This window comes from Pongo abelii, chromosome 1 (genome assembly GCF_028885655.2).
Source record: "Pongo abelii isolate AG06213 chromosome 1, NHGRI_mPonAbe1-v2.0_pri, whole genome shotgun sequence".
NCBI classification, from domain to species: domain Eukaryota; kingdom Metazoa; phylum Chordata; class Mammalia; order Primates; family Hominidae; genus Pongo; species Pongo abelii.
The window spans coordinates 171,772,928-171,797,512 of record NC_071985.2 but is presented as its reverse complement, the minus strand read 5'-3'; the positions used below and the strand labels follow the sequence as shown (position 1 = coordinate 171,797,512).

The window sequence follows — 24,585 nt, the reverse complement described above, 5'->3', positions numbered from 1 at the left end:
CCACCTCTTCAGTTCTTCATGACCTGTCAAAAGCTCTTTCTGTTCTCCAGATTAGAGGTATTGAGAATACCCAACCCAATGCAGGGATACTTTGACAGGGACTGCTCCCCTCAAGTGTGAAGCTTTCTCTTTGGCTGTGACAGTGTCACTGAGTCAGAATCCAACCCAATAAACCAACTGTCCATGTGATTCATACCTACAGGCAGTTGCAGGGGGCTGTTCCTTTATAAGACTCTTGAAGAAGGCAGAGTTTGGGTCTGTGAATTACTAGGATTATTTAACTCAGGTTGTGAAACCCATTCTCATTTCAGAAACTTAGTGATGTTTTAAAATTCAAGACACACATAACCAGTTTGCCAAGCTCTCAAGTTACTCATCAGAAGTCTGATAGACACTTTCGGGAAGTGCCAGGCCACCTGGTGCCATTTGCCACATTACAATTCCAGTGTACTTAAGTGGTTCACAGGAAGTATATATATGGCCAAGCTAAGCCCGTTTATGTGGGCTTAATTATTTTTTAACGTCTGGAAGGTGGGCACACCATGTTTACACAGGCTTTTCTTTTTCTTCCCCTATTCTGGCTCTCTTGACATTTAAAAAAGATAAGGCAAAAGACATTTTTCTAGGATAGATAAAGTATTAAATATAAGTGCAGCTGGATGTTCACCACGAGCTAGGAGGCCGCTTCTTCTCTCTGTCTGATCAAGTCCCTCACATTCACACTTTGCTCTGTGTTCCTCTCCTTCCAAGAGCAAGGGAGTGAGGGCCAGACAGTGTCCGCCATGCTCAGAAATGAAACAGCTTCTCCACCCAGTTGAGGCCTCATCTCCCTTCTGACATTTGTGAAAAACATCTAAATCCAGACCTATGACACTGCTCAGCCTTATAACTCTTCTTTAGTTAATGAGAGGTGTGAACCTCTAATCTCCAGGAAGGCACAAAGCGTTAAGTACCTACTGTATGTCAGCTTGCTGGGAGTGAGGATGAGTGATCTAGGCTCATATTTGAGTAATCTCCCCCACCCTTCCTCCATAGCCTATTTCATACATAAAAATCATGAAATAAAAGAGGAAATTATGCAAATAAATTTAACGTAAAAAGCAAATTAGGGGATGACTGTCAGAATTATTAATTAGAACCCTGTTTACACTTAATGTCAAGCCTCACCATTTTTTTTAAACGAAAGGCTCTTCCTCCCTTAAAGCCTGTTACTGAGAGATGTGTTTGAATTTCAGAAAGTAGATGTGAATTTCAGTCTTCCATTTTTTTTAGCAGTGACTGTTTTTGTATACTGACAGTTGTGATTAAGGTTTATTCATTGCTATTAATCAAATAACTAAGTATTTATTCTTAGAAATTGTTATATTTCCTCATACCGTCCCTTGATTCCATAGTTCTATTATGGCACCTCAATTCACCTGGATTCCCAAGCGCTAATCGTGGGAGTTATCCCATACGCCCCCGTTCCCATTATTACAATAGTCAAGAAGTCAGCATGTCTTCTTTTTATTTATTTATTTTCCAAGATTTTTATTTGAGATGGGGTCTCACTCCATTGCCCAGGCTGGAGTTGTAGTGACATGATCATAGTTAACTGCAGCCTCAAACTCCTGGGCTCAAGTGATCCTCCCGTCTCAGCCTCCTAAGTAGCTGGGACTACAGGCACGTGTCACTACACCTAACTAATTTAATTTTTTTTTAAATGTTTTTTTTTTCTGTGGAGACACAGTCTCACTATGTTGCTCAGGCTGGTCTTGAACTTTTGGTCTCAAGCAGTCCTCCCACCTCAGCTTCCCAAAGTGCTGTGATTATAGGCGTGAGCCACCACACGTGTGCCCAGCCAGTCAGTACATCTTGATTCTAACTCCTGAATAACTTACATCAGGCTCCTCCTTTCCATCCTTTGAGTTTAGACCCCATCCCCACCATACCTTGCATAAATGCCCCAGTGGACTCTCTGGTTTGCCTATTATATTCTTCAAGCGCCCCCCACCCTTTCACCTCCATGCCTACCCTCATGACAGACTGATCTTTCTAGGTGATAAATGCAAATTTGATGATAGCATTCCCATACTATGCTGGTCCTTCTTTGACTATTGAATATAACTCAATGCAGCAACCCATTCCATTGACCAGTGTTTATTGACTGCCTCCTGGTGTCAGGGACTATATTAGATGCTGACAATATAATCCCCAGTTATAGTGGGGTGAGGTAAATGCTTTAATAGCTTATAAACTTGGGAATCTGCTGAATCAAATTTGTTCCTTAAAGAAACCTGCCAGATCCCACCAGGGACATGTTGGCTCATGCTTGTAATCCCAGTGCTTTGGGAGGCAAAGGGAGGAGGATTGCTTTAGACTAGAAGTTCAATACCAGCCTGGGCATTATGGTAAGACTCCATCTCTACAAAAGGAATTTTTTTAAAAATTAGCTGGGTGTGGCATAGCATACCTGTGGTCCCGGCTATTCCGGAGGCTGAGGCAGGAAGATTGCTTGAGCCCAGGAGCTGGAGGCTACAGTAAGCTATGATCACACCTCTGCATCTGCACTTAGCCTGTGTGGCAAAGTGAGCTCTTGTCTCTAAAAAAAAGAAAGAAAAACCTACCAGATCCCTCATAACCTAACTTAACCATCCTTCCTCTTTCCCGTGTATTCTACACTATGTCATCATACCAAGCTATCAGAAATCCAGTAAACATTTTCTGCTCTCTTGATGCTGTTTCCTCTACCTAGAAGTCCTCCATCCCTTTTAGTTGCATAATTCCTCCTTTCCTTTTAACATTGTTTCCAGGCTTCACATTTTCTGAGGCCATTCCCTTGAACTTCTTATCCCCAGGCTGGGTTAGATAACCCACTTCTTTGCAGTCACTTCAATTTAGGAATGCAGATGGTCCCCAATTTACAATGATTCCACTAAAATTTTCAGCTTTATGATGGTGGGAAAGTGACGTGTGTTCAGTAGAAATCATACTTCAAGTAGCCATACACTTACTCTGTTTTTCACTTTCAGTATAATATTCAATCAGTTACATGAGATATTCAACACTTTATTATAAAATAGGCATATTAAGTACATTTTCAGCTGATGATATTTTTAACTTATGATGAGTTTATCAGGACATAGCCTCATTATAAGTTGAGCACCTGTAGCTCTATCAGATGACTTCTCAGACTTTTAAAAAATTAATCTGTCAGACTTCCCTTTCCGTTTAAGGGTAGGGACCATGTCTTTCATCTAAGTGCCTTCCTCACTCAGCATAGTTCTTGGCAGTAGCAGGCTCTCAGTAAGCATTCATTGGATGTATAAATGTCCCTGGTTCATGATAACCCTTATTATTATTTCTTCTGATGGATACTAACCTGTAATTTATTTATTCCAGTATCAAATTATGTGGGCTTAGCTCTCAAACCAGTGCCTCAATACAGTATCTATTGTTCCTGCTTTTATGTAACCTTTCAAAAAGATTATTTGCACTAATAATTTACACCACTAATTTTACAGAGTTGTTTTATAAAATTGGTACTTGTTATTTGTCCATTGGAAAACATGTATTAAACTACTGTGAAAAAGGTATCTAAAGATTCAAAGACAGAAAATGCAAGGAATCAGTCTCACACAAGGGTCATTTCTGAAAATCACAAATAATCAAAATTAAATCAAAGGTCAGAAAATTCTTTTATAAGAGGCCAGCTAATAAATACGTTAGGCTTTGTGGGCCATATGGTCTCTGTTGCAGCTACTCATCTCTGATGGTGTAATGTGGCAGCAGTCATAGACAATATAGAAATGAAAGGCCATGGTGTTTCATTTTTCATTTTCATTTACGGCCATGCTCCCGTAAAACTTTATTCATGAAAACTATGGGCCTGCCTTAAATTACAAGGTTGGACAAATATTCAGTTAAGGTATATGCAAGATGGAGAGGTGATTCAGAGTAAAGAGAAACCACACATTTCATATTATAAGAAACTGGGAATGGACAGCTTAGAAAGATGACTTTGTTCTCACCAAAGTTCAAAACAGAATTCCAAAATACGGATGAGTAGAAGCTATCAGGATCAGATAAAGTTAGAAAAGTCTAAAGAGTGTTTTGGTTGGTCATTCCAGAAAAGTTTAAGACCGAAATGTGGGGAAGTATTTTTGTTAAAAGCATCCAAGAATGCTGCAACCTTGGTGACAATTTACTATTACATAAAGAGAAAAGATGAAAAATATATTAGAAAAAATATGCCTTTCCTGTATAGACTATTTTTAGTCAATATTCCTTTGGAGTCATAGTTTATTACTGATTATTTTCGATTCGCTTACATATAAATGCAAAAAGACAATGTGCTAAATGCAACACTGAAGTATGCTGTCATTGATTTTTTATCCACAGAATTTAACTGATTTTTGTTTTCTTAATTCTAGCACCAATAGCTGCAGGAACTGGCCCAAATTTTTCTCTCTCAGATTTGGAAAGTTCTTCATACTACAGCATGAGTCCAGGAGCAATGAGGAGGTCTTTACCCAGCACATCCTCTACGAGGTAATTTGATTGGCAGCTCTTGAAGAAGTTATGCTACATGGTTGCACACCTTGATTTTAACTCTGGGCCCTCTATGCATTTAGCAATGCGCCTTTAGTAATAGAAGATACCAAAGTAGTGGGTTCAGCCCCAACAGACTGTCAGTCTCGTTGGGGAGATAAAGCAAATATGCATGTAGCAAGGTTAAATACACACACACACACACACACACACACACACACACACACACTTACACACAGTAAAAAACTGTGAACTAAATTGTGTGACACAGGCTAAAAATAGTTAAAGAGAGCTTTATCCAAAAAGAATACCTTGGTTCCAGCTCTAAATATTAGTTAGGGTTGGCGAGATAGAAAGGAAAAAGAATGGAATTCTGGGTGGGGTGAAAAATGAGCAAAGGCATGGAGGAAGGATGGATGATGAACATAACATGTTCTCAGGAAATGAAGGACAAGGCTGGACTGCAGCAAAGGGCATATGTTTTGGCTTGTTTGGCAGGAAGTGAACACTGGTGACAGTCCCAGTGTCGTGCCCACAGCAGACATTACAGCTCAGTGCCAGCTCTTTTCACACTGAGCCCCCAAAGCTCTCAATATCCAGTTTACTGGAGTTGCCCATTTGATATCCTGGTGTGAGGTTATACAAATGGAAGCAGTCACTTGCATAACCTCAAGTGAGGGTAGGGCCAGACCACAGACTCCGTTGTATTAAGAGACCTTAAAAACAGTAAAGCTAGAGTAGTGTAACCTGGTAATGATTCTGGGGTTCTTGCTCCCTTTAACGTCACAAAGCCAAAATCAAAATGAAGCATTTTTGCAAGATGGTGTTGTCTCTAGATAACCTGAACCAGAGGGAAAGGGATTAGGCATTAAACCCACGGTATTCTTTTACAAATTGGCTTTAGCACTGGACTGTGACAACAAAGAATAGAACGGTACAGAACGATCTTTAATGTTTGTGCACTTTGCAGAAAAATGTCTGACAAAGGTATATTCCTCCTAAAGCAAGTACCTGAGTCTTATGATTTAAAACAATGCCCAAATTATAGAAATTTTCCTTGGTGCACACTCGTTCTTACCTTGCCTTTATATATTTTAAACATCACTACTTTAAAAAAAAATCAACTTAGTCATCACTAATACCTTGAAGACAGTTAAAGAAACAGGTATTCCCTTAATATAACTACCAAATCCTACCATCATCTTTCATGTTGTTTAAATGTTCCCTTTAGTTCCCTGTAGTATCAGCTCCTCAGGAACAAAAAAGTCACACATCCAAAGTATATTTATAATAGAAGAAAGAGATTGTGGATACATTTGGGTGTTCATACATTTTGAGGATTTTGAATGTTTGCTGATGGGAGAGACGTGTGTAACTGCACTCAGTCAACATGAAAAAGCTTTGCAAATACTTGTGGGCAGTGATTAATTTAAAAGTTTATGGGCTGTTTGTTTTTCATGTGTGTGCTGTATGTGTACCATGTACCTCCCAAAGAGTGTTTCCCCCTTTTTATGTTTTCACACAATTCTCCAGCTATGTTTTATTATCTTTTGTGACTCTCTGAGAGGAAAGCTCATTATGAATGTCATTTAAAAGGCCGGTGTCGTTCTCATATTCTGCAAATAACTAACCCTGATAAGGAGCTAATTATCACCTGCATCAGTAGTTAATAACCCGGTAATATGTTTGTTTTACTCTCATTAGGCTCTTCCTAGGATGATTTTTAAAATTCTTTAAATACGTAGATTCAGCAGAATTAACGATGTACAGGTTAGAAAGTGTGCTCAGAAGAATATCTCAGATTTATATATAGAAATGTTCACCAATCAATATGTCTTCCTGCTGTGTCAGTATTGATGGGTCATTTTCTCTGTGGCAGGCACCATATTAGGTGAGTTGTATACCTGTTCTGATTTATTCTTCACAATAATTTTACAACATACACAATGTTGCCATTTAAACAGTGGAGCAACAACACAAAGCTCAGAGAAGTTAAGTAACTTGCGCAAAGTCACGGTCCTAGTGAATAGAGGAGTCTCCATTCACACTCAGGTCTGTTGGAACTTTAAAAATATGCTCTTTTCACACAGAATCCTCTTGAGAATAGGACTGACTCTTTTAGTAAGGAACAATAGAATATGAGGTACTAAAAAAGGAGTTTCTAGCGTCTCTATTCCTCCCTGGCACTTAGTGTTTGCCGTCTTGAGTTACTCTTACCATCTTTGAGGTCAGCACGTGTGCAGCCTCCCCATCTAGACATGAGTCCCTTGAATGACAGTGTCTAACTCTTCCCATTCAGCAGCGAACTTTATTAGTAAGAAACAAGGACACGTCCTCGGCACCATGGGTGTAAAGTCAAATAAGAGGGGCTTTACAATCTCGTGGTAGAGACTGAGAAGTGGGAATTTTCCGTTCAGGGTCCTATGAACACTCAGGAAAGTTAAGGCATTTTGCAGTCTTAGGAATGCTAAGTAAGACTTCTAGGCTGTAATTACACAGAGTAGGAATTAAGATATTTGGAATTAAGGTAATACTTTTACCTTATTTTTTAATACTTCTACCTTATTTTTTAGATATAATTGCTAGAAATACAAGAAAAAATTCCACATACAAGAAGAGATAGTGCATCACTCCTTAGGAGAATATTCATCCTCACTTTTTGTGTAGATCTTACAGATACTTTCCTGCTTCCCTCAGGTGTTTCTGGGAAAATAAAATGAGTGTGTTAGAAAGAGCAAGAAACCAAAATCAATGACTGATTCATTTCAATAGATAGGTAGGTAGATAATGTGATGCAATGGTACTGACTGTAAGTTCTGTACCCCTTCAGGGTAAACATCTTCAAAATCATAGAAAGAGCAGTGTAAAAATTGGGATACATTTTTTATTCCAAAAAACTTTATCAAGATAAAACAGCTGTCAAAAGTTTGTGAAGTCAGAGTAAAGTTGTCTCGGAAGCCTCCACCTGTGCTTCCTAACTTGCTTCAATTCCTGATCTTTTCCTCTTTTCCATGCTCCTTCCAGATGTTTATTTTTTTTTTCTCCAAGAGACTTCTTTGTATTACCCAGGGTGAGTGCAGTGATCATAATTCACTGCAACCTTGAAGTCCTGAGCTCAAGCGATTCTCCTGCCTCAGCTATTGAAGTAGCTAGGACTGTAGGCATCTGCCACCACACACGGCTGGTTTAAAAAATTTTTTTTTTGTAAAGACAAGGTCTCGCCATGTTGCCCAGGGTGGTCTCTGAACTCCTGGCTTCAAGTGATCCTCCTGCCTTGGCCTCCCAAAGTGTTGGAATTATAGGTGTGAGCCACCATGCCCAGCCTTCTTTTGTCAACTTCTGAAAATCGTTGCTTTCAAACTAAGGCATCAACTGATAACTATAGAATCTTTCAACTCTAGGATTTAATACTGGCTTGGGGTATTTGCATTTTATTAGAGGATGCCAAGGAAATCAAAACCTTTAAAAACTCAGAAAAGTATCAATAATGGGAGAATGATGGACAATGGAGTTGGCCTTTGGGGCTAGATCTAATTGAATTATGATACTTGGATGAATCCATGTCGCATGTATTTGTATGGCTGTTTCTAAGTCAGTAGCCCAGTTCAGCAGTTTTTTAGTATCTTCTGTTAGCCAGACACTGTGGAAGGCACTAGAGATTAAAAAGTATATAGTCATTTTCCCTGAAGATCTTACAGCCCCATCAGAACATACAAGCTTCTCATTTTATTTGCCAGAGTACTTCAGGGAAATGTTTATTTTTTTCTAACATGTATTCTTTCTGTTTCCAAGATGATTTCAAGTGGCTTTCCATTTTAAAACAACAGGTAATATTAAATGTGGAAAGAGGCCAGAAACCGTGTGGAAAAAAATTGTTATAGCAGGAGCCTGAACCAAGAGCTATGCCTTAAGTTTAGCCCTGAGCTTCCTGGTTGCCAGGGCAAAAAGGGTTATATAGTTTGCATTTCTAATAAAAGGAAACAAGATAAATTTGTTCAAAGAGGCCATATTTTTCTGGTTATGTTTTGTAAGGAATTCTCTGTGTATATCCTCTTATAAAGGACTCCCATTAGATGTAGTTTTATATAAAATATAGAAAAGTTCTTCAGTGGCTATTTTTCATTGAACTTTCAAGGAAAGCCAAGCAAAGAACATTAAATAAGCTATTAAAGGCATTTCCTTTGAGTACTAAGCTAGCATGGCACAGTTATGTTGCTTTCCTGTGGTCTGGCTTTAATGAGAATAGAACTTAATGGCTAAGAATACTGGAATGCCAACATTAATAATTAGAATTTCTTGCCATAAATTGGCCCTCCACATTTTTTCATTCAGATTGCTGCAATAGCTTAACTGTCTCCCTGCCCTAGGCTCCATTTTCCTGTTTTCCCCTTTGCCTTTCTAAATCTGTCATCTGCACAATTACCAAAGTCACTTTTCTAAAATAGAACTCCCCTGTCATTCCCTGTTTAGACACTTTCGGGGAGTCTACATTGCTTATAGGAGAAAGTCCAGACATGCAATATCTTCTATAACCTCCACCCTTCTCACTCGCTGTGCCCCTTCTTCCCCACCTCAGCCATCCTAAACAGCTGGCAGTTCTCCGAACATATCACACTTCACTCACAATGTGGCTTCTTCCTGATAGGCTCCTCCCTTCTGGGGGTTATGTTCGAAATATCTGATAACCTGTGTGACATGAGCATACCAATTAGAACAGACACTGCCCTGCTTGCACAGCTTTCTTTGGCTAGGTCCTGGAATGCTCCTGATCTGCAAGACGTTAACCCTTTAGATTTCGGACTGTGAGGGTGTCTGGGACAAAGAAGGGGAGGCAAGGTTGGAAGAAATGTATGGAGTTTGAGACAATGACAGTTTGCCTATTGATAATATTTTTAATACCAAATGGCTGCCTGAGTCGTACATCAGCTGTATAGCAGCCCTGCCTCTGCCCTTCCCTTCATTCTTCCCTGTCTCCTTGACACTCTTGAAGATAGCTCAGGAGCCATTTCCTCCAGGAAGCCTTTCCCGAACCCCTGGCTCATCACTGTCTCCATTGTGTGACCCGCTGTACCCTGTGTGTGGTTCCATCATAACTCCTATATTTCTCTTTTGCACAGTTTTGTTTGCCTCTCTGTCTCCATGTCTGACTCATCTCTGTATCCCAGCGCTTTGCACAGCACCTGGCATGTAGGATGCGCACAGTAGGTATTTCATGAATGAAACATACGAAAAATTCTGTCCCCTGAAACATGAAGAGATTTCCCAACAAGCCCTCCCAGTAGATATGAAATCTACTCGTCCTAATAATATGGGTAGATTTGACAGTTTTATCACCCCTGCAAACTTCCTGATTTTGTGGCATTCAATTAAAACGACGACAGCAAGCATAGCAGCAGGCGGCATTTCACTACATTTTCACTCCTGAAGCCTCAAATTGGGGAGAATATTCAGTCCTTCAACTGGAAAAAATGAGATATATTCTGGAAGTTTCTTGACCATACCTCTCCAAAAAATGAAAATCCCTACCCTGATGGAATAAAACTTTGTTTTGATAATCTTTGTATAGAGAAAGCACATAAAAGTCATTGGGCCACTCTTTTTTTATGTCTCTTGTTCTCAGGGGACAATACACTCCTTCTTCCTTCCTTTTTATTTGTTTTGTTCACTGATTTATTTCTAGTGTTTAGAGCAGGACCTGGACTAGCTGTGCAGTAAATGTTTTTTTGAATGAACAACTCCAAGTGGAAGATGGGAAAATGTGGCAAAAGAAAAAAAAAAGCAATCCAAACTTTTCATTTTCTTTTCTTTTCTTTCTTTTTTTTTTTTTTTGAGACAGAATCTTGCCCTGTCGCCCAGGCTTGAGTGCAGTGGCACGATCTCAGCTCACCGCAACCTCCACCTCTCAATTCAAGCAATTGTCCTGTCTCAGCCTCCCGAGTAGCTGGGATTACAGGTGCCCGCCACCACGCCCAGCTAATTTTTGCATTTTTAGTAGAGATAGGATTTTACCATGTTGGCCAGGATGGTCTCAAACTCCTGACCTCAAGTGTGATCAGCCTGCCTTGGCCTCCCAAAGTCCTGGGATTACAGGTTTGAGCCACCATGCCCAGCCCAATCCAAGCTTTTCTTGAAGGATCACGAGCCCTGCTTTTTATCTTTTCTGGGGTTCCAGCAGGGATTAAATTGATGCCCAGGTTCATTGCTGATGGCCAGGCCCCAGCCACCACCTGTGGAGATAGGAAATATGTGGCCTTACTCCCAACACTTCCAGGTGGAGACAGGAGCTAGAGCCAGCCACTTATTCCTCAAAGGAAACAGGAACAGGATGTGGCAGCAGCAGCAACTTGATTGACAATAAAAATCAAACTCAGACACTTGGAACAACACAGACCCAAGACTTTGTTCTACATCCAGTGACTCACCAGACTGAACAGAAGTTTAAAAGGGGTCCTAGAACTACGCTAAATTGCCCAATTGCTTCCTCCCTTGGCTTTCTTTCAACCAGAGGTGCAGTGTCCAAGAGAAAGGTGGTTGCGATTGCTTTTAAACATGCACCCATTTGTTATTTCAGCTCCACAAAGCGCCTCAAGTCTGTGGAGGATGAAATGGACAGTCCTGGTGAGGAGCCATTTTATACAGGCCAAGGGCGCTCCCCAGGAAGTGGCAGTCAGTCAAGTGGATGGCATGAAGTGGAGCCAGGTAAGCAGAGTGGGGACACGGGCATGTGGCTAACACTGTGAAACTGAAAATGCATGTGGGGTCCCATGCCATGCATAAAAGTGAAGAAAGAAAGCTCAAGGTAGTTCACTTTTTCAGGATGAGCAGTTGTTTGTATAGTAATCTGATTGCCACATTCATAAAAGGATGGCTGTGCAAAGCAGTAGTAGTTCAACTGAAATGCAAGACTGGTGAGATGGTGTATGATTTTCTACTCTACATATTTTCCCCTATACCACAATCCAGCATTTGATTTGCTTTTGGTTTTTTTGTTTGTTTTGGTTTTTTTGTTTTTGTTTTTTGTTTTTTGTTTTTTTTTGAGATGGTGTCTCACCCTGTCACCCAGCCTGGAGTGCAGTGGTATGATCTTGGCTCACTGCAACCTCCTTCTCCCTAGTTCAAGTGATTCTTCAGCCTCAGCCTCCCAAGTAGCTGGGATTACAGGCACCCGGCTAATTTTTTTGTGTTTTTAGTAGAGACGGGGTTTCACCATGTTGGCCAAGCTGGTCAATTTTTGTATTTTTAATAGAGATGGAGTTTCACCATGCTGGCCAGGCTGGTCTCAAACTCATGACCTTGTGATTCACCCACCTCAGCCTCCCAATTGTTTTTGTTTTTATACTATCTTTTGGTTTAGTTTTTTAAATTATCTTTTAATCCTAATAAAAATCTATCAACTTTTTCAGCAGGATTGATAACATTCAAAAGAAGAATGGATTCCTTGCGCTACAGTTTAGACTCAGATTTTTATGTAATAAGGACACTTTGCAATATTTTTCCTATTACTGGATATCATCATGATTTTTTTCTATTTAAATGGAACAACTCTCTTTATTCTAATCTGTACTAAACTGAACAAATGATGACTGCTGGTCTAATCTCCTGGGGTAGTCTAATCTTGGCTCTGGAGTCTTGGGAGTAATATGAATAAGTCTGATCGCAAAAACTATTTGAAACCCTTACCGATGTCTAACATGTGGGTTAGAGGGAATCTTCTCCAATGGCTTCCTGAATATGGCAAGTCCAATGGGTATAAAGGATAGAGTATGTGCCTTGAAATCAGACAGCTGGAGTGTCAACCTGACTTTAACTCCTGCTGGCTGTGTGATTGTGGGCAAGTTACCTAGCCTCTCTGAGCCTGTGTCTCCCTTTTTATAATCTGACAGTACTAATAGCTATTTCCTAGCATAGCTACTACCTAGCATAGAGTAAGTATGAAAAAACTGTTCTATGGCCATCCTTCCCCAGCTTTTGCTTCAGAGTTAATTCCCTGCAAGTACAGACAAGCACCAAGAAAATTTCTGAACCAACCTCTTCATCTATAAATCTTAGCTCCCTTGTCTCCTCCCTAAATTTTTTTTCAAAAGACAATGCTCAGGGGATGTGACTATAAAGATGTAGCACAGGGAAAATGTTGGGGTGATAGAACCATTCTGTATCCTGATTGTGGTGGTGACAGTAATCTATACAATCGTTAACTTTCACAGAAGTACATACCTCCCTGCTCAAGTTAATTTTACTGTATCATAATTAAACACAAAACAAAAACACCTCAGGCCGTTGGCTGTGTCTTTTATCTTGCCCCTGCTATTAAAATGCAAAAATGTCTCTTTGCTTTGCTCCTGCCTAGTCTCTCATTCATTCACTCATTGGATAGTCTTCATTGGGGACTTTCTCTGTATGAAGCACTATGCCAGGTTCTGGGAACTCAAGGATAGATGGGAAGGTTATGGCCCCTGCTCTCAAGGAATTCACAATCAGAGGTGGGAAACAAACACATAGGCAGATCATTATACGGTGATATGGGAAGCGCAGAGATGGTGGTGTTAGTCTTCCATGCCTTCTGTTTCTAATTAGTACCAACCACAGCACTCAAGGTGTGGTGGTTCTTCTATGAAGGTCACACATCGTCTTTTCTCCGCATTTGTGTTCACATCAGTTTGCCTAAAGTGCCTAAGAAATAGTCCCAGTCCTAAATGAGAAGGAAAATGCTGACTCTCACTGCCCCTACCTGCATCGTCAGCATGACCTCTATATAGTGCCAATGAAAAGTTTATGTGCTATTAAAAAATTAAAAGATGTAAAACTTCTTTGAACCCTTTTTCAAAGGCTAATTAGAGCCCTAGCCAATTTACCTGCTTCAGTGAAAATCAGAATTAAACATAGGTTTGGTACATTTGTGCTTGATTATTGTGTAGATGCATTTTTGTGCATATTGAAGCTGCTTTTATTAGGTTGAGGTACTCAGAGCTCCCCCATCATGAGGCCGAGCTCTAGGTCCTTACATTTACTTCCTCTGGGTATATTGGGGGCTGTGGAGGTTGATTGATTATTATAGAATATTTTGACCTAGTGACTCTTTTATTCAGAGCAATTCATATTCCTATCTGTACCTTATGATTCAAATGATCATAAATTTCAACATTTCAATACCTGAATCCTTTGTAGTCATTAAACAACTAAAGTTTAATGGCTGAATCCTTTTTGGTAAGAGGTGTGTGTGTGTGTGTGTGTGTGTGTGTGTGTGTGTACATACACATATATATTCTTAGAGAATCCCTCGCAATTGTATTCCTGGACTGACTCTCCATTCTCTATCCCCATTTCATTACAGAAAAATGCAGTTACATGGTATATGTTTATAGGGAGTGATAGAGGACAGTGGATAAACGTACATTTGGCCATATTCAGCAAGCGCAGAAAGTCATAATTGCAACAAGGCCTGAGGGGACATTAAAACTCAACTGAAGGATGTTGCACATGTTCATGGTGACTTTGGTGTCATTAACTCACACCAGCCATTTTAAATGGATGATTTATGCTGCCAGATGGTCTTTTTGGGGATTTTCCATAAAGCCCAATCCCCTTTTTGGCACAGAGAGCACCTTTATGTTGTTCCCACACTTATGCAGGCCTGCATAGTTTTTCCCCAGGGTTACAGTTAATTGAGTAGGAGGCTTTTAGTGGTTCACATGTAAATTACCTTCAGAAATATGTTGGGAGTTGTGTATATCTGAATGCACCAGCAGCCTCTTGGTTGCCTACATTTGGGATAATTCTCTCAAACAAGTACTAAGGATACTGTGTTTATGCCTCAGATGTGACACAGGAAGCAAGGCCTGTACCTGCTCCTCACTCAGAACGCTTTGGTTTCCGTTTACCTGCCTTAAAATGCTTTTTCAGGACTCCCTGGCCAAAACAGGGCCAAAGGTTGCCAGAAGAGACAAATTTCCTAGAGCAACAGGAAGATTATGTAAAGTAAAACAAACCAGACATGCAGTAAATTACACGGGCTATTTCAAATGTCTTTTGTAGTATCCTTTTCCCCATTAGTTTATCTCAGCACTTTTAGTGCACAGCTCTTATTATCTGGGAAGAAGGGCATAGGAGATTAAAGATGATGTTAGTTTAAAAACATCAGACAACTTCAGAATGACTTTCGCTTCTCTTACAATGCTGCATTTGTCCCTCGTACTTAGTTTTGTTTCCCAGTTATCTCAAAACTGGGTTAGATACGAAGCTTTGAAGCAAATCATGAATTGACAAAACGAGTCCTATGAAATTCTATCAAGCACAAATGCACATACCATCAACTCTTGTTTATCTGTACAAATGAAGAATTACAGAGAAATTGATAATGCAGATAAGCAGGAAAGAAACCAATAGACAGCGCCCACATTGGGTCAGATACTCATGTTGCTTTCAAATAGATGGAAAAATTCTAGTTACAATTGAGTACCTACTGTATAAGAGGTTTTTAAAAAATTAACCTCCTTTAAAATATGCAAGATATACTGATCCTGCCTCTAAAGAGATAAAAGCTGAGACTCATAAAAGGTCAAGTGACTTGCCCAAGCCCACACAGATAGTAAATCTGTGGATCCAAAATCCATATTTGAAACCAAATCTGACTTCATAGTCTAAGTTTATCTTCTATACTCAATAATCTCTTTTACCATAAACATTTGGAGCAGCATTTTAGGGTCTCATGTCCTGGACTGGTACTTCAGTTAAAACGTTATAAAGTCGGGTGTGATGGCTCACGCCTGTAATCCCAGCACTTTGGGAGGCCAAGGTGGATGGATCACCTGAGGTTGGGAGTTCGAGACCAGCCTGACCAACATGGAGAAACTCTATCTCTACTAAAAATACAAAATTAGCTGGGCATGGTGCTGCATGCCTGTAATCCCAGCTACTCGGGAGGCTGAGGCAGGAGAATTGCTTGAACCTGGGAGGTGGAGGTTGCAGCGAACTGAGATCGTGCCATTGCACTCCAGCCTGGGCAACAGGAGCGAAACTCCGTCAAAAAAAAAAAAATTATAATAAGAAACAATAAATAACTCATGAGAGAGACCTGAAAAATATTCAATTTTCCTTATCCCAAAGCCTTGTCATACAACTTCACCTAGAGAAGAAATATAGATTATTAAATATACATAGGACACAATATATAAGCAAAGAGTATTAACTGTTAACAAAGTAAACTATCATTTTCATTTATAAAATCAAATAACCCTCAGCAGTTAGGTCTTTGTTCAAATAGTAGCTCATCACACAGGCCCTCAGTGATCTAAAATAGCTGCTGACCCTCCCTCCATCATCCTATAACTCACAACACTGTTTTGCTTTCTTTACATCTGCATCCACTATTTTTTTTTTCTGAGACAGAGTCTCACTCTGTTGCCCAGGCTGGAGTGCAGTGGTGCGATCTCAGCTCACTGCAACCTCCACCTCCGGGTTCAGGTGATTCTCCTGCCTCAGCCTCCCGAGCAGGTAGGACTACAGGTGCATGCCACCATGCCTGGCTAATTTTTGTATTTTTAGTAGAGACGGGGTTTCATCATATTGGCCAGGCTAGTCTCAAACTCCTGGCCTCAAGTGATCCTCCTGCCTCAGCCTCGAAAAGTGCTGGGATTACCAATGTAAGCCCACCACGCCAGGCCATCTCTCTGCTATTATTGTCTGTTTTCTCTCTCTAGGATATATACTCCATGAACAGTGGGACTTAGTCTGTCTTTTCCATTGCTGTGTCTCTAACATCCATAACAGTGTCTAGCCCATAATAGGTATTCAATAAATATTGATTGAATGAATGAAGCGATAAAGCAGAGAATTTGGGGTGCTTTCAATAAACTTGAAAGCAGAATTTGCTATCAAGAATACTGTCAGAATTGGTGTTTACTACACTTTCAATTTGCAGGCTCTCAGTCAAATCCAGTTACTAGCAAGTTGTAAGCAGAACAATTGCTTAGGCTCAGCCAAGGACCTCTTGACGAGCAGCAGTGCATTGACTTTATTACAAGTATCCCTCACCTGAAAGTGTGTTCCTTTAAGTGAATCAAACCTTTTTTTTAAAAAAAAATAATAATTCTGTATTTTTTAAGTTCATTGTTTAGTATTAGTTCTTTATTAAGAATCCCAATAGTGAATCCTTTATAGAACATTTTATGTAGTATAGACAACCTCCCTGACTTACCTGTGAAGAATTCAGATTTCTGTACCAAATTTTCTCTTCTACAAATGTAAGGAGCACCCATATGAGACACTGCAGACCCTTGCTGCTCAAAGTGTGGTCTGAGGACCTGCAACATGGCATCACCTGGGGACTTACTAAAAATAGAGAACCCTGCCCGGGCATGGGGCCCAAGGTGGGAGGATTGCTTGAGGCCAGGAGCTTAAGATCAGCCTTGAGATCAGCCTAAGTAACATAGCAGGACCCTGTCTCTACAAAAAAAAATTTTTAATTAGCCATGCATAATGGCGTGTGCCTGTAGTCCCAGCTACTTGGGAGGCTGAGGCAGGAGGCTTGCTTGAGCCCAGGAACTCAAGGTTACAGTGAGCTATGGTTGTGCCATTGCACTCCAGCCTGAGCAACAGAGTGAGACCCTGTCTCAAAAGAAAAGAGAAACAAACAGAAAAACAGAATCTCAGGCCCCACCTAGACCAACAGAATTTTAACAAGATCTCTCGGCGATGCTTGTGCCTATTACACTTTGCAAAGCACTGATTTAGGCTGCTTTTTTGTTCCTTTAGGTGGGTTCTCCTCACTCAGTACTTGTCTGGAAGCCACCTTAACTTTAAATGTCATGCTCTCCAACTGTTCTCTCTATGTTAAAGTAGGTTCTCTTTAAAGCAATTCTAGATAGGTAGAAATCTAGCCTATTTTCAAATAGATTAGAGAAGATTGGATTCTGGGTGACTCTTAGATACCTCACTATAAGAAAAACAATTCTCTTGTCTCTCTCTCTGTCCCATATTCCTCCAGTTCAGGGCCTGCTGCATGAAAAGGAATGGCTGGTCTTCCAATCATTATCATTAAAGCCAAGCCAAGTTGTTGAATCCTTATTAAGTGCTGATTGTATGCAGTATACTAGCGTAGATACAGAGGGGACTCCAGCAAGTCCCTGTCTCCAAGGGCAAACCTCCGAATTTCCTCAAGTGTCAGTCACTACCTGTAAGGTGGGAACTGTTCCTTCTGCTCCATCTCTGTCACAAAGTTATGACAGATGAGGTAATGAAGTCCAAAGTCCTTTGTGAAAGTTAATATTCTCTAATTATGTGAAATATCATCATTAGGATTATTGAGGCAGCCAGGCTTACCCAGCTGAGGGTAGTTGAAAGCAGACAGGGTTAAGTGTCACAGGAGTAAAAGAAAAAAGCTGTTACATCTGGAGAATAAGGGATAGTTTCCTTAAAAGGTGGCAGTTAAACTGGATTTAGATGGAATCAGACTGAGAAATGTTCATGTCTCACTTGAAAGTGAGACTTGTCTCTTAGTCTTTTGATTGTTAGTATATATAAATTTAAGTCTTCTTCCTAAGTTGAAAGGCAGCTCTGTGGCTGTTCTGTGAGCCTTTCTCAGGTTATATTTGTCCCCAAAGTTAACGATTTATACCAGGGGTCCAGTGGGCTTCACGGATGACTGCGTTGCACCACTTTCAGATTTGAGACCGCATCTGCATTAAGTACAGACATATCAGTAAGTTTTGGCAGACCTAAAAAGTAAAGCGAATTTTTTTATTGTAAAAAAAACATGAAATTACAGTACTTTTCAGTCAAGTTCAGTACTGTGTTTGAAATATATGCATAAGAGGCTACTTAAATTTTCTCCTGTAGAAAAACATTCAAAATTCCAAATGCCTTCAATTATACTGGGATTGTAAAACAATTAACAGACACAGTTACATCCACCAACATGTTGAAAGTTTCAAAACAGTTTAGTGAAAGTTTTGAAGTCAAATTTCATAAGGAATAAATTTAGTTTTATTTTTATAAATACTTTTAGAGATACATTTCTCTGCAAAGAGTAAGTTGTTCTCATTTTTGAAGGTCAAAATTAAGTACTTTAGGCCGAGCACAATGGCTCACACCTGTAATCCCAGCACTTTGGGAGGCCAAGATGGGCAGATCACTTGAGGTCAGGAGTTTGAGACCTGCCTGGCCAACATGGTGAAACCCCGTCTCTGCTAAAAACACAAAAATTAGCTGGGCGTGGTGGCGCCCTCCTGTAATCCCAGCTACTAGGGAGGCTGAGGCAGGAGAATCGCTTGAACCCAAGAGGCAGAGGTTGCAGTGAGTCAAGATTGTGCCGTTGCACTCCAGTCTGGGAGACAAGAACAAAACTCCTATCTCAAAAAAAAAAAAAAAATTAAGTATTTTAATAACATGTTCTCTGTTCCTATCACAATTATTAAGAAACACAGTTTTAAAAAATTGTTTAAAGGCATCTGTCGAAGAATATTTCGGTAAACATCTGGTCAGTCAGCTACCCAGGGCATTCAGAACTAGGGGTCAGTGTCACAACTACTGGCAACATAGTTGAATTTTGCAGACTTATGTTAATCATTGTAATTTTAAATGTCACATATTAGGTTCACCTGGATTCCCAATGCTGCTGGTCCTAATTTGACTGCCAACAGTCATTTATCAATTGTAAGAGTGGAGGAAGTCTACCAACTTAGACTTCTAGCTGAGACACAGAGGAAACCCATTATCAGTGCCAGTAAAAAGGCAGTGACTGGTAACAATAGTGCGTTGATCATGGACACTCCACTGCACTAGCATATATTAGAGAAAATGATTAAATCTCCCATCATCTCCTGCTGGAGTAGGAATAGTCACTGCTACAGAACATTGCCATGGGATCGATGTCTTGGCTTTTCTTCTGCATTTATGGAGCAGAAGGAAAGCATCATCTGGGACCACATCCTCTTCTATGATCTCTTCTCATATTGGCACCTGCTCATTAGAGACTGCTGCACCAGGGGACATTGGTACAGTAACAAGGGGACTCTCCTTTACGAACCCTTCTTTATCAGAGAAATTTCACCCAAATAGGGGGTTATGACAGGAAAGCTGTATTACCAAATTAGCACTGTAACCACCCTTCAAAAATCCGTTGCCTGCTTTATCAAGGCCATTTTTTCTTAATGTCAGAAAAGGGCCTAAAACAGATCTTTGTAATTGGAGTCTAAAAGGTTACCTCTTAGAGGAAAAGAAATATTCTTCTCATACACACACACACATATACTCTGTGTATGTGTTATATACATATATGATAAAGCATGATCCAAAAAGTTGTTTGGATTCCTGAAGCCTCTAGTACCTGGCAACTTAGTAGCCATTCAATCAATATTTGTTTAATAAATAAGTAAATAATAAGATGGAGATCACACACGTCTCACTTTGTCCTTCGAGTAGGATCAAGCGCTCAGAAGCAGAGTGATGTATACGTTTGTCGAACGAATGAGCGTTGCTCCACTTGCATCGGAGAACCCAGATGTACAATTTTGTGAATGCAGAAGCTCTCAGGAAAACAGATGCTGCATTTCAGCTGGTCTTGTCTGAATAAATAAATTACCCAAATCTCCAAATTTTTAATTTCATGTTTGAAAATGAAGCTGTGTAAATATTCTAGAAGGGGAGGAAGAAGGAGATGCAGTGTATATATTAGGTTTATATGTGAAATCCTCTTCCCTGTGCCTGTCACCATCCTCAGTACAGCCCCCATGGCTCAGGTGGCCAACTCGTGGTGTGGCTTGGGTGGAGCATACTGTAAGGAGGAACATTAAAGCAAATTTCATTCCAACCACAGCAATCTTCATAGGCTTGCTGGGGAGGAAGATAAGTGAGAAATAGAATGTATTATAAAGAGGAAAAAGTACAAATTAAGAATTTTAAAAGTTAGTCATTCTCATATTCTGCCATGAGCAAGCCTGAGAATTTTAACAAACTACTTCTCTGAATTTTCATTTCCTCATATGTAAGCATTGAGGACAATAAAGCAGCCTTGCCTTCCTAACTCATAGCTTTGAAAAGATCAAATGAGCTGATAAGAACAAGAGCTACCATTTATTAAGCATCAGCTCTGTGTAAAAGTATTGTGCAGGGCAGTATACATATTTTTAATATACGCAAAGTATATTTAATAAAACGCTGTAAAGAAATACTGTATATCCTTTTTAGGGGGTAAATACTTTGAAAACCCTAAACTTACTATATGAATTTATGATACTGTGAAATTTATTTGATAACATATTTTACACCTCTGCATCTATTATATGCAAAGAACTGTGCAAAAATGATAGAAGAAATATGAAAATAAACAAAACAGAACTTGCCTTCAAAGAGCTTACAGCCCAGTGAAGGAAGGAAGGGTAACTGGTTAAATAAGTACCCAATGGCTGTAATAGATAAGATGTAGAGCATAGCAAGCTTCATATGGGTGAGGAGTTTATTCAGCGGCTTAGACCACAGTCCTCTGCTGTGCCTGCTTGAAATAGCTGGTGCATCAGCCATTTCATCGTTAAAGGAGCAGCAATGAATACTGGCCCGTTTCCTTCCTTTCGTAATATCAGAGTCTAATCTTACTCCATCTCTAAGAAGCATCTAGAGAGCTGACATACTAGGAAGTCCTCAAGAAGTGCATATACAAAAATACAGTTTATCATACTATACTCATGGACCCAAATCTCCCCTGCCTGAAACAGGCAGTTTTCTGATTTGTAGATAATAGATTGGGTAGAATACAAGCAAATAATTTACTTGGAGGGAACAAAATTAATCTGAATGGAGATTAAATTCACCAGAGGGTAAAATAACCAGAAAGTATAGTTGGAAGAGGAGGAAAGAAAGAAAAAAGACAGAGCGATCATTGATAGACAGGTAATAGATCATACTTACCTAAGAGTATACCATGTTTTCCTATATCTAATATTATTTAAATATTTATAGAACGTAAATTGAAGGTAGTTTTAACCACAGATATAAAGATGAAAATACTTTAGTGATCTTACTTCCTCCGTTCTATCATATAAACGCAGTGTAGATGTGTATCATATAAACACAGTGTAGACTCAAGACAAGTTGATTAACAATAAATATATATTGGCTTATATTTTGTCACTGCTGCTGAAATTTTAAATATATAAGAGTTTTATAAGTAATAGCAATAACTGATGTTTATTGAGCACTTACTATGGGCCACACATTGTTCTAAGCTATATGCATACATATATAAATATATATGTATGTGTACATATACATTCATTTAATTTGTAAAAAAGTGATACCACTAATACTATTGTTTGCAGACTTATTTCCCTCTCTCATAGGGTCTTATATTTTTCCTGCATACTGATGATTCTCTTTAAATGTTAAATAACCAAATATAGCACCATCAATTTACATGGAAATAAAGTTCTGTGGTTTTTGGCCATCAATGTTTTTAACAAAGTAGTCTGTTAACACTCCAGAATAAGTGGCTTTTACATGGGGAATTGGGGAGAGAGGGAAGAAATAAGTCCTTGGTCCATGCAGATCCCAGGAGTCAATCAATAGTGTGTACAGCACGCTGCTGTGCAGCAGTTTCTCATGAAGCTGTGCACATCCCAATTGCTTTCTGCTCAGCAGAGGATTACAACAATGCCTATTTATCCAGCTCTGTCCATCCAAGGATTTTAGATACATCATAAACTCATCAATTAATCAGAGACATGGCACCCATTTCAAAATGCTGGGTGAACTACATCCTGGAAGATTACGAGAAATGCTCACATCGACAGAGTAAATCAGAAACTATTTCCTGATGGATTCCTGAACGACACACCAAGTACTGAAATGAAGAGGGCTGTCTCCAGCACTGATTCACAAAGTATATCTCAAGTGGAAGAAAACTTCCGGAATAAAACATCACTTTATTTTGAAGCATCTGTTAAACTTGAAAAATTAAACTGAGGTAGAATGGCAAAACTCATTAAATATTAATACAATTAATTGGCTTCCCTCTTCAGAGTAAAGTATCACTGACCTCCCTTTCTTAACAATTAAAACCCTCTGAAACCGTTGGGCTTTTTAAATACAGTGTTACTTTTGTTCTTGATTCTCTGGTCTTTGTCAAGTGAGGAATTCTTCCTGTGGTCCAGCACGCTCAGCCGAACTGGCTTTCCAGACAGCTGTGAATGTTCGGTATTTATTCAGACAATACTCCCACACTTTGATGATTTACTGTGGTCCAAGCATCTTGTTCTTCATTTTGAAGAAACATTCCAGTCTGTAGGTATCGTCTACTTTCTTGTAATGAGAGGTAGTTTAAAGTTTTCATTTGTGTAGCTGGAAGTGCACTCACGTCATTAGAAATTCAAGAAATGGCAACTCAATATCCATTTCTAATCTGAAGGGTCTTCCCAGCCCCTGCCATGTTAGCCCCACCCAGAAATCACTGAACTATGATTAGCTTCCAAGATTAATGAATTCTAGGATAGCATGATTACTTATGACTTAATGCCAGTCAGAATTTGCCATCTGCCTTTCAGCCATTTCATGAACCCAGCGGAAGAGAGCATTTATCAAAATGGCTGTGCAACACCCCTCATGTCTTAACACTCTTTAGGGACTTATATAAGCAACACTTCATGTTCGAATGTCAAAATCCACGTGTAAGGCTTAAAAGTAGTATGGGATGCTTAAGAATGCTTTTCAGGGCCAGTTATTCTTTGATATTTATCGCTTCATGGTGCTGACACCTGCTTCTAATTTTAAGAGTTCGTTCTTCCAGTGGATTTTTTTTTCCTTCAGAAATCTTATCCTCAAAAGACTTAACTAGCAATTTTTCTTTTTTTGATGTGCTTGATGTTTTGATAAGTTTGTCTATCAGCATTGAAACTTTAACATACCTTTCGTTTAGAATAAAATCTTTGTGACACACATTTATTATATTGGGTCACATAAATTTTTGCCCTGGCCATACATTCGAAGACTTTTGCAGAGATATAATTTATTAGAAATGTTATTATCTGCCACTTGGCCTACTTGATAGTTGTCTTAAGTTGACAAAAGCTATAGACATAGATGAAGTCTTCCTTGAGGGAGCAGTTCAGTAAATAACTTTCACCCAATACCCTTATTTGGTTGTCTTTCATACCCAAGGGCCAGGTTGGTGGCAGTTGTCATTTGAGAGTTAGTAAGTGTAAGGACAAAGACAGAGAGGAACCTAGTTTTGTCTATTTAGACACATATGGAAATAGTCCTTTGGTTTGGGTGTAGCCAGCCTAGTTGTAGTGCCCATTGTGGTTTGCTTTCTTGTTTTTATCTTGTCTAAAGACCTTTTCCTCACAAGTGCTGGATAAAGTTCATTGCATGAGTAGAAGAAGCCGCAAAAGATGGTATATAGCTAGCAACCCGTTCTGATTGGTCTATGAAGAGTTGCCTGTATAAAATTGGATCCTTGTGTTCGGTTCCAAAAAAAGGTGTGAATGTGAAGAAGAAGTGTTAAATCATGACTCCAGAGAAAATGTCGGCCATGAGCAGTTTTTAGTTTAAGTGAAAACCAAACTTTAGGAGTTGGACAAATAAGATGAGGAGAAAAAAGGGTGAATCATTAACTCCAATATGAAAGGATTATGGTGATCAAGTTTCACCCAACTTAAATAAGACACCCAACAAAGACTGTGACTGATGGAACTAACTCATTTACTTAATTGATATGCCAAACTCTGCCAAGCACTTACCCTTAGTGTCAAATAAGTAATTTTTAATAAAATATTTCTAAGATATGAAGACAGTTAAGAAAATAGCATGCTTTTTAATAATTGTACTCATAAGTAAATGGATCATTACGTTGTCACAAAGAATGACAGTGAGCAGAAACAGCCTGCTAATCCCTCTTAGATAAGTATTTAACATAATTAGACAGACACCATCTCTTCTGTTGAATGTAGCATTAATCATTAGAAGTGCAACTTTACACAGCATACTTGTTTCTGATATGTCATTGTTGTTAAAAAAAAAAAGCAAATTATTTTGTCAGATACAGTGCTTCAGAAAATGACTCATGTAGTT

The 24,585-nt window shown here is 39.4% G+C and overlaps 1 protein-coding gene across 1 annotated transcript in view; it reads left to right on the top strand.

Moving 5' to 3' along the window:
- The window catches only part of NFIA (nuclear factor I A), a gene marked incomplete at its 5' end in the record, with an annotated part of 375,871 nt that overhangs the window by 265,127 nt on the left and 86,159 nt on the right, over window positions 1-24,585 (top strand). Inside the window, 2 exon segments of the mRNA NM_001133303.1 lie at window positions 4,413-4,530; window positions 11,102-11,229. Of these exon segments, the coding sequence (NP_001126775.1) occupies window positions 4,413-4,530; window positions 11,102-11,229 (246 nt within the window).